The sequence below is a fragment of the Echinops telfairi genome, unplaced genomic scaffold (assembly GCF_000313985.2).
Source record: "Echinops telfairi isolate 266 unplaced genomic scaffold, ASM31398v2 ScPeMD7_7475;HRSCAF=8513, whole genome shotgun sequence".
NCBI lineage: Eukaryota > Metazoa > Chordata > Mammalia > Afrosoricida > Tenrecidae > Echinops > Echinops telfairi.
Window position 1 is genome coordinate 28,676,967 of NW_022111379.1, and position 10,984 is coordinate 28,687,950.

Sequence of the window (10,984 nt, forward strand, 5' to 3'; positions counted from 1 at the left end):
GTGGTGTGGAGTGGAGTGGGGTGTGCTGTGGTGTGGTGTGGAGTGGTGTGGGGTGGTATGGTGTGGAGTGGTGTGGGGCATGCTGTGGTGTGGTATGCTGTGGTGTGGTGTGGAGTGGTGTGGAGTGGAGTGGTGGGGTGTGTGGTGTGGAGTGGTGTGTGGTGGAGTGGGGGAAGGGTGGTGTGGCACAGTGAACCCTTCCCTCATCCGCACTGACAGCCCCAGGAATTTATCGGTTCCTTGTGACTTGCTTATTTTCTGTGAGGGCAGTTTGGTTCACTCAGCTTTCCTCCTGCTCGTCAGAGTTGCAGGGTTCTATATATTTCTTCAATATCAATTTTCTGCTGTTTTTGTTGGACATGATTTTTGTAGTATGTCTTTCAAGACCACCTTTTTTTGGCCAAATTTCCTCATCTGTTTTCCATTTCTCCTTTTTTCTCAGATCTACAGGTAATTTGATTTTTACTGTGTATTTATAACTTTGTTCAATTTATTTTTTGCCTTCTTCACCCAAGTTAATATATGTCTACTCTAGGTAATAATTTACCCAAACTTCCCATGATAATCGTCAAAAATTTTTGTCATTCTGAAACACTTTTCTTGATTTTAAATTAATTTTATAAATTTTCATACAATATTTACTCTTCTGTGATTGACATGTTTCACTCAGTATAATGTCCTACAGGTTTTTAATAGATTCCTGCCAGAGCCAGACAATCAATGTCCCCATGACTCTGTGAGGGCAATAATACAAATGTTGTCATGTACTAGGGCGCAACATGCGTTCTAGACCTGCTCTTGGATACACGGCATGTTCTGTAATGCAGACTCAGCTTTAAGATTTAGAGACAGCACAGTGCCACCGATGTCAAAGAGCTCCAGTACAGAGCTAATGATGCTCTCCATAGAGTTTCTGGAAGATTATGGATTGGAGAGTAGAGGTTCAGGCAAAGAAACTAGTATTTGTCTAACATCTGGCTCCGATTCACAGTACCAATGGAAACTGGATTAAAAACCATGATTAGAGAAACAAAATACCTGTCCTGGATTCCTTGGCTCTGGGTATATTGCCAACACATGGGGCTAGGATGGAAGAAACTTGAAGACATTGTTTCCTGAAGTAATTAGCAAGATGGGGACTGATGTAAGGAAGTAAAAAGCCATTGATATATACTGGAACTATGAATCATGTGACTAGTTAAATTCCTCTCTTGTATGGACTAATGTTTGGGAAAAGGTGGAAAGTGTGATATATACAGTCCAACTAGTCTGAAAGGGTTCCCAAGAAACCTTCACTTACTGAAATTCAATCAAAACATGACTCCAAGATCAAATAACATCACTCTTTCAGTGGTACAATATTGTCTGTCATGTATCTGCATGGCTAATGCATCTTTGCATAGCCACGAACAATTTGTCAGTGCAGATCGAGTATTGTTATGATGTTGGACAAGTTCCAGTGAATCTTCTGGTCTAAAATGAGCTAGGAAGAATGGCCCAGTGAACTGTCTTGTAAAATCAGCCAGCGAAAACCCCGTGGAACACAACTGGACAATACTGGATGAATGCACATCATTGATTAAAGGCCCAACTTGAGGGCAGCTCACAGAACAACACATACTGAAAATGCCAGTGGGATTGATAACGTTATATGTCAATTTGGCTAGACTATGATTCTCAGTGATTTGTTAGACATTTGATTAATTGCTCTGTCATACTGTGAATAGTTGAGAGGTGCTTGGTGAAGGTAAAGGAAACATAGAAAGGGGGGTGCAAGAAGATAGTTCCAAGTATTATTGATGACCATGTTACCAGTTGCAGAAAAAGGGATTATAATTGCTATGATATTCCTTCTCTGCCTTATTAAAGGTGAATGTGCATATATGAGATGGCTTCAAAAATTCCATTGTATTGTCATTTCATTATTCCATCAACTTAAAAAACCCTTTGTGTGTGAATATATGCACAAACATTAGCACAGAGCAAATATTATTTTTATTTCTTGCATGCTTTATCACATTGTTTTTAATTTATAATGTAAATAGGACAGAGGCAGGTACACTTCCTGTTGTATGCATGTTAGTTGTAACATGTTAGATACAAATATGACTTTATAATTGTCTTTATTTAGGTATTATGTATGGTCAAAGGAGATGTGTGCAGGTTAGAAGTTGATAAGGTTGGACAATGGTAGTTAATGATGGTGTCAGCTTGGCTAAACTATGAAAGCTCTTCAACGATGTAATATAATAATCATTCTCCATTCTGTGATCTGATATGAGCATCCAATCATTGTAAAATCCATTCAGTGTGTGACCTTCATGGTAAAGTTCACTCTATCAAACTTGCATCTGACTCATCAGCCTCTGACTTCTGTGTTTTTGAGATATGCGAGCCAGAAGCCTGCCCTCCAGCCTGCAGATTTTAGGTTCCTCGGTCTCTGCAGCGGTGTGAATAAGAAACCTTTAGCCTGAAATCTGATCCATGGAAGAACATAGAAGTACCATAGACTGCTAAAACAAAAAATCTATCTTGGAAGAAACGTAGCCAAAATGCTCCCAAGAAACAATGATGGTGACACTTCTCATGTAGGTTGGAATTGTTATCAAAAGAGGCCAGTTTCTAGAAAAGGGCTCCATGCTTGGTAAAGTCGAGATTCAATTTACCTGAGGAATATTCCCAAGAAGATGGATTAATATAGGGGTTACTTGGTACAGATGGGAACTGGAAACACAGGGAATCCAGGACGGATGGTCCCTTCAGGACCAGTGGTGAGAGTGGTGATACCAGGAGGGTAGAAGGACGGTGGGGTAGAAAGGGGGAACAGATTACAAGGATCTACATATAACCTCCTCCCTGGGGGACATGGGTGAAGGGAGACCTCGGACAGTGTAAGATATGACAAAATAATAATAATTTATAAATGATCAAGAGTTCATGAGGGAGCGGGGAACTGGGAGGGAGGGGGGAAATGAGGACCTAATACCAAGGGCTCAAGTAGAAGGCAAATGTTTTGAGAATGATGATGGCAACAAGTGTACAAATGTGCTTGACACAATGGATGGATGTACGGGATGTGATAAGAGTTGTATGAGCCCCCAATAAAATGATTTAAAAATATCGATATAGTGGCTGCAACAATTAGCTGCAACAGTTTTGAGGCTGGCCCTGGCTCAGCTAGTGTTCTGTTCTGTTGTACATAGGGTCAATGAGACGGAGCAAACTCAATGAGACCTAACAACATATCTTTATCTATGTATGTATCTAAATATACCTAATCTATTCATCAGATACCTGTTTATTTACATACATGTGACATATGGTCAATGAATAAGGAAAACTGAAGCGTATATTTGAATTGTGGTTTCGGTGAAGAATATTTAATACACCGCGGACTGCCAGAAGAATGGGAAAACTATCTTAGAAGAAGCAACTCTGGACTCCTCCTTAGAGCAAGACTTCCTCTCGTGTACTTCAGACATGTGGTCAGGAGGGACCAGTCCCTAGAGGAGGACACTAGGATTAGTAGAGAAAAGGAGGGATAACGAGGAGGAAGATCTTCCACAAGATGATTTGGCACAGTAGCTGCAACAAAGAGCTCATAGACAACAACATTTGTGAGGATGACACGGGACTGGGCAGTGTTCCATTCTTATGCCTAGGACACAATACACTATGTTATAATCAAAGCCTAGAAAAAAAATATCTAACAATAACAAATGTTTTCTTACATAATATACATAGTTTCACTGACTTTGTTCTTCTCAAGAACCTTGCCTAACATAGCCAGGCTGATGACTGAGGAATGTTATACTGATGGTGTGGACTGGCATCAGGAACCATCTAAATTAGGTGGCATTTGTACTTTCATTTTGAGAGGTATTATGGGTTTTTTAAAAAATAATTTTATTAGGGGCTCATACAACTCATCACAATCCATACATACATCATCAATTGTATAAAGCACGTTTCTACATGCATTACCCTCATCATTCTCAAAACATTTGCTCTCCACTTAGCCCCTGGCATCAGCTCCTCATTTTTCCCCCTTCTTCCCCGCTCCCCCTCCCTCATGAACCCTTGATAATTTATAAATTATTATTTTGTCATATCTTGCACTGTCCGACGTCTCTCTTCATCCACTTTTCTGTTGTCCGTCCCCCAGGGAGAAGATTATATGTAGATCTTTGTAATCGGTTCTCCCTTTCCACCTCACCCTCCCTCTACCTTCCCTGTATCGCCACTCTCACCACTCTCTCATCTGTCCTGGATTCCCTGTGTTTCCAGTTCCTATCTGTACCAGTGTACATCCTCTGGTCTAGCCAGACTTGCAAGGTAGAATTCGGATCACGATAGTGGGGGGGAGGGGGGCGAGGAAGCATTTAGGAACTAGAGGAAAGTTGTATTTTTCATCGTTGCTACATCGCACCCTGTCTGTCTAGCCAGATTTGTAAGGTAGAATTGGGATCATGATAGTGGGGGGCGGAGGAAGCATTTAGGAACTAGAGGAAAGTTGTATGTTTCATCGTTGCTACACTGCACCTTGACTGGCTGGTCTCCTCCCCGTGACCCTTCCGTAAGAGGATGTCCAATTGCCTACAGATGGGCTTTGGGTCTCCACCCCACACTCCCCCTCATTCACAGTGATAAGATTTTTTGTTCTTTGATGCCTGATACCTGATCCCTTCGACACCTCGTGATCGCACAGTCTGGTGTGCTTCTTCCATGTGGTTTTATGTTTTTAAGAAAAATTGTGACTTAATATTATATCTTCCACTGGGAGATCAGAATTATAATTTTCACTTTAATATTTCATAAATTTATTTCTTAAAATGTTAATATTTACTCTGATTCTTTTTAGATGGATATCCCAAGGAAGAAATGATTTATAGATGGAGGAAAAATTCAGTTGAGGCAGCTGACCAGAAATCATGGCGCCTTTATCAGTTTGACTTCACAGGCCTCAAAAACACCACAGAAACTCTGACCACCCCTTCAGGTAGGAATTAACCTAAAGAAGTCTATCTTCCTAAATAAGATTTCATCCCCCTACCCAACCTTAACCCATAATACCTAAAACAGGTGGATAAGGAGCTCTTTCATGGTGTGTGTTAAACTAACTAGGATGCTGCGGTAATATTGGAAGCAAAATAACTGATTGAAAAATGAGAATTTTTTTAAAAAGGTGTGTGGTTAGGGCTATATTATGTAATTTAATGTTTTGTTTTGTTTTGTTTTGCTAATAAAACTGTGTAGGATTACTTACCACTGGCCATATTTATATCAACCTATTTTACTGCTGCTAAATGTTGTACAACTTTTCATACATAGAGTGAGAAACAAAGATTATTGAAAATTCACAAATAAAAGCTAGCATATAAATCCTTTAAGCTTTCATTTCTAGCTTCTTCGTTGCTGGTAATAGAAACTTTTTCTTACATTTTGATATTTTTGTTTTTTCCAAGATAATAATCATATTCAGTATAATAATCAGTATAATAATTACTGATTTTATTTATTAAGTGTTCATGATTTGCATTTTATAAAGCATATAATTCAATGAAGAGATGTTTCACCTCTTAACACAACTGGATATGCTTTGATTTTATTTGTTTGTTTCTTCTGTTATTTTCTTATGGCCCTCTATGTTGCAAGAGATTTTCTTTAGGCTGGATATGGAATTCAGATTAGAGTTAAAATTCTCTTTTATGCTGTTCTTATAATTTGTTAGCATGTATAATACGTTAGCTACCAAAATTCCATAATAATTTTTTCTAATTATGATGGGTTTAGCATTTCAGTTTTGACAACTGGTGATAAATATTCTTCCTTAAAGCACAGTCCAATTTCTTGGTAGAATTTTAAAATAGAAAGTCATTTCTGTCCTGGGGAGAAGCAAAAGATTCACATCAGTTTCAGGGTAAAGGTGATAGTGATGTCTGTGTTTAAATATTAAACATCAAGGAGGTTTGAAAGAGTTGAATATAATAATTTACTTAAATGAGCTCTGGAAGCAACATAAAGTACACATTGAGAAGACCTTTACCCAATTGTGAGTCACCTCATATTAATAATCTGTTCAATTCACTGTTGGTCCTAGCAGATCTTTTGGGAGTAAGGCTGCCCAAGGAAAGGTTTTTCCCAATGCTCAAATCTAACCAGGAGTCCTCTCTTTGTGGAATAGGTAGATCAGCCTCCTGCGAAGGCCATGTAGAAGCTAATAGAAAGGTTTGAAAAGGTGCTCCACAAAATGTTCGTCCTTTTTTTACTTTAAAATTCTTGAAGCCATTTTTAAAACAATTTTATTGGCATATAATTCACATACTATACAAATCAATGGTTTAAATACATTTAAAAGGGTTGTGTGTTCATTACCACAATCAACTTTAGAACATTGGTTCATTCTTGTATCTATTATTGTTAGCTCCCCATTTCCTTATAACCTCCCTGTATTATAACCCTAAGAAACTATTTATCTAGTTACCTAGATTTACCTATTGTGAATTTTATATACAGAAAAGATCCCAGCAACAATAACAAAATAAAACACAGGAAAAAATTCAATAAAAAGGAAACCAAAGAAGAAGGAGAAAGAACAAGTTAAAAATGGGTCAAAATCCGTTTACAGAGCCATCACATGGATTAAGCCTCTACTGAATTCCCTTGATCCATTGACCAAGGATGTCAATAGATTTAGTCTCAGAAACAGTACATTTGAATGTGAATTATTGCAGATATAGTTAGGTTAAAATTTAACATCTTACCATTTGTTTCTCCCTTTGACCCATTTTTTACAAAATGATTCTCCTACATGATACTGCTATATTATTTCTTTTGCAAAAAATATCTGAAGATTTGGCACTATTCTAGTGCCTCTGCTTCCCTCCTTTCTTGAGCCCACTCTGTGATTCCCATTCTCACCCATCCAAAGTCTTCTTTCAGACTTTGACCAGTTGTACTGTTGACCCGTCGATGGTAAGCCAAGTGGTTGGTTCTTTTCTGAATTTACTTGTCAGAACCGTTTCCCCACTCACTCAACATCTTCTTTCTTTAACCTCAGCATAGTACTCCCTTGGGTTTTCTCCAAGTTACCTGTCCATTGTTCTGCACTCGCCCCTGTGCTGGACCCCTCTGTTCTTCACATTGCATTCATATGGGAACATCCAGGGATCTGATCTCAATTGCACCTCTCTTTGCTATCTACATTCATTCCCCAATGGATCTCATCCAGACTTCTTTCATGCTAACTCCCAAAGTTACATCTTCAGCAAATATCCCTTAAAGGTCAGGTCTGAGGAGTCCATTGCATACTCAATATCTTGTCCTGAGCATCTAGGGGACATTTTGAGAAACAATTTATGTTTCACATAAAGAGACAATATATGTTTCATCAGGTTCCCAGAAGAAGAAGAAGCAACAACAACAAAAAATCTACAGAGAAAACAGTACAAGAATTCATGGAAGAGAATTTACCAAATATCACAAAGGAGGAGAAAATAACTATTCAGGTAGATGAGAAAACCACAAGTAGGATAGCCCCTATAATAAAAAGACAAAGACATATTGTAGTCAAGTTATCCAACTTCAAGGAAAAGGCAAAAAGAACAGTCACCTATCAAGGAAAACCAATAAGGATAAGCTCGGACTTCTCAGCAGACATTATGCAGGCAAGAAGCAATGGAGTGCCATATACCCAACACAGCAGACAAGGGACTAATGACTAAACTTATAGAATTCTGCAACTTCTCAACAAGAAGAAAAGAAATAATCCAATTAAAAGGTGGGCAAAGGGCATAAATAGCAGATTCACCAGAGAAGACACTTGAATAGCAAATTCACCAGAGAAGAAACATGAAGAAATTCTCACAATCATTAGCCATCTGGGAGTTGCAAATCAAAGAATCATGGGATATCACCTTATACACACATTGATAACCCAATACAAAACAAACGAACAAAACAGAACAACAAATACTAGACAGGGTATAGAGAGATCAGAACTCTCATACACTGCTGGTTGTAATTTAAACATGCACGACCACACAGAAAATAATACAGCACTTCCTAAAACCACTAGGCATAGAAATAGCATATGACCCAGCAATACTTCTGCTGGGCACATGCACAAAAGAATAAGAGAAAGAACACGAACAACCATATGTTTCCCCAAGTTCATAGCAGCACTATTAGCACTAGCAAGAAGCTGTGAATAGTCTAAATGCCCATGAATGGATGAATAATGGATAAATGAAAATGTATAGAGAAATACCTAGAATGGAATACTATGCATCCTTAAAAAAATCAATGAAACCACAAAACCCCTCACGACGTGAAGGTCTCTGAAACCATTATGCTGTGTGAAGTTAGTCAGTCACTAATGGACAAATGTTGTATGAGTCTACTACTCTAAGGATATAAACTAAGACAAAGTCTGGTTACCCAAGCAAAAGGCAATTTCCCTATCTAGCTCCCATAATTTATATGTCACTCCTTCATTCGAACACCTTAAAAATGACTTCATGGAAGGTAGTTTCGCTACAGATGGGGTTAGTTTCCTATGGTGGAGGGAGAATGAGACGACTAAGTAAGTCCTGCCATCTAGCAGTGTTCTGCAGTCACTCCAAACTAACAGACAATTCTACAAGGGTGAACTTGACTAGGAGATTGGATCAATAGGAGGTGGAGTTATGTCTGTATTGGAGTGAACAATTGCACTTCTGATAGTGGGTGGTCCAAGTATGTTGTTCAGCCATCGGGGTGCGGTGGGGGAAACAACAAAACCTTAACTTTGCTGGTAGAGACCCCAATATTATGTTCCTAACTTGGAATTGTCAACCAAGTTCCCAACCAACCCCTGATGGCACAGGCAATCTCCTATAGACAATGCAGACATTATACTCTATGTTTCTTTCATAGGGGAAAAGATGGGGCTTTTTGTAAAGAATTAGTCTCAGAAACCCATAGGAGCAATTCTGGCCTGGCCTGTAGAGTTGCTGTGGGTTGATATCAACTAGAAGGCAGTAAATATTTTTTTGAATTCCTCATAGACCATGCCAGAAGGACCTCAATTAGAAATTCCACTAAGTGAATTGGACTTTACCTTAAACATTTTTGTTACCATAGAACAAAACCAAGAATGGAAATAATCCCTTGAATTCTGAGCTGAAATGCCCTAGTGGAAGAAGTAGAGGATTTCTATCTGAAGATTAAGGAACCGGTGTCATTGGACTTTGGGTGGGTTCAGAACTATTACTCTGAAAGTGCCCAATGAATGGGAACCTGAGATCAATATACATTTGCTTCTTTGCCTGCTCTCTCTGCTTTTATGTGACACGTGTTAGTCTGCCAGGCATGTTTCCACCCACAAAAAGGAGTGTTACTAAAACAATTTTGCCATATCTCAAACCCTCATGCCATGTATCACTAGTGTCCAGTCACCCACATTTTGATGGTATACAAATTAGAAATGTATGTATTGGAATCTGATAAGAAGTCCTATACATGTGTAAAATCCTGTGCTCAACATTGTTGACTAAAACAATGTTAAGATCCACAGGGAAGACCTACGATGACTATGCTTACTACAATAAAATGACAATGATGTCTCCAAAAGGGACTTATAGAAACAATAGTTTTATGAATGGATTTTGAGCTCTCACTTGATCATAGCCCTAATGTAAGAACAATTGGTTCGTTCCATGTCCCTGACTGGTATTTTCCCACATGAGGAAATCACTGAAGACGTGAGTGATGGTGCCCAGCTATGAAAATAAAGAGTATGAGGCTGTCAAGGCTTGATTCATAACAAGCAGCCATCCAAGTGAGGGTCAGCTAAATTCACAATGATAAAGCACACCAGCCTATGTGATTCGATGATTGCAAATAAAAAGATCCAAACCTGGAAGAGGGAACAGGACCAGTGCCTAAATTCTAAACACCTTGTTTATGGAAAACTCTGGATGATGCTGGTAGCTCCAAATCAATTTACATGTCCCTACGTGGATTAAGTCCCTGATGAATCCCCAGTACACATGGGCTAGAAACATTAACAGCCCTAATATCAGACAAACCATTGTAAACTAGATTTTAATAGTGGCACAGAGGCTGAATGTTGTTGTTGTTGTTGTTAGGTACCATCAAGTTGGTTCCAAGCCATACTCACCCAATTTGGGCAGCCATGGTGTCAATCCATCTCCTTTAAGATCTTCCTCAATTGTGTTACCCCTTTACCAAACATGATGTCCTTCTCCAGGAACAGATATGTCCTGACAAAATGTCCAAAGTATGTGAGATGAAGTCTTGCTGTCCTTGTCTCTAAGGAGCACTCTGGTTGTACTTCCAAGACAAATCTGTTTGTCCTTTTAGAGGTCCATGATACTTTCAATATTTTTCTCCAGCACCACAATTCAAATGCATTGATTCTTCTTTATTCGATGTCCAAGTTTTAAATTCATAAGAGGCAATGGAAAACACCATGAACTGGGTCAGATACACCTTACTCCTCAAAGTAACATCCTTGCTTTTCAATACCCTGAGGTCTTGTGTGCAGATTCACCTAATACAGTTCTTTTGAGCTCATGACTGCTACTTCCATGATCACTGATTGTACATCCAAGCAAGACAAAATCCTTGACAGCTTCATTCTTTTCACCACTTATCATAAGGTCACCTATTGGTCCAGTGGGAGGATTTTGGTCTTCTTTACATTGAGTCTTAATCCATACTGAAGGCTACAATCCTTGATCTCTGTCAGCAAGTGCTTCAAGTCCTCCTCCTTTTCAACAAGCAAGGCTGTGTCATCTGCACACTGAAGGCTGTTAATAAACCTTCCTCCAATCCTGATACCACATTCTTGTTCATATAATCCAGGTTCTATGATGATTTGCTTAGATACAGACTGAATCAGTATGGTGAGAGGATACAACTCTGTTATACACTTTTCCTATTTTTAAACCATGCAGTAGTCCCCTGTTTTATTTGCACA

At 38.9% G+C, this 10,984-nt stretch overlaps 1 protein-coding gene across 2 annotated transcripts in view; it reads left to right on the forward strand.

The window, feature by feature from the left end:
- The window catches only part of GABRG3 (gamma-aminobutyric acid type A receptor subunit gamma3), a 258,318-nt gene that overhangs the window by 170,652 nt on the left and 76,682 nt on the right, over nucleotides 1-10,984 (forward strand). For both annotated transcript variants that reach the window (XM_045285781.1, XM_004699734.2), the window contains exon 6: nucleotides 4,862-4,999. In XM_045285781.1, the coding sequence (XP_045141716.1) occupies nucleotides 4,862-4,999 (138 nt within the window). The remainder of the gene's footprint in view (nucleotides 1-4,861; nucleotides 5,000-10,984) is intronic.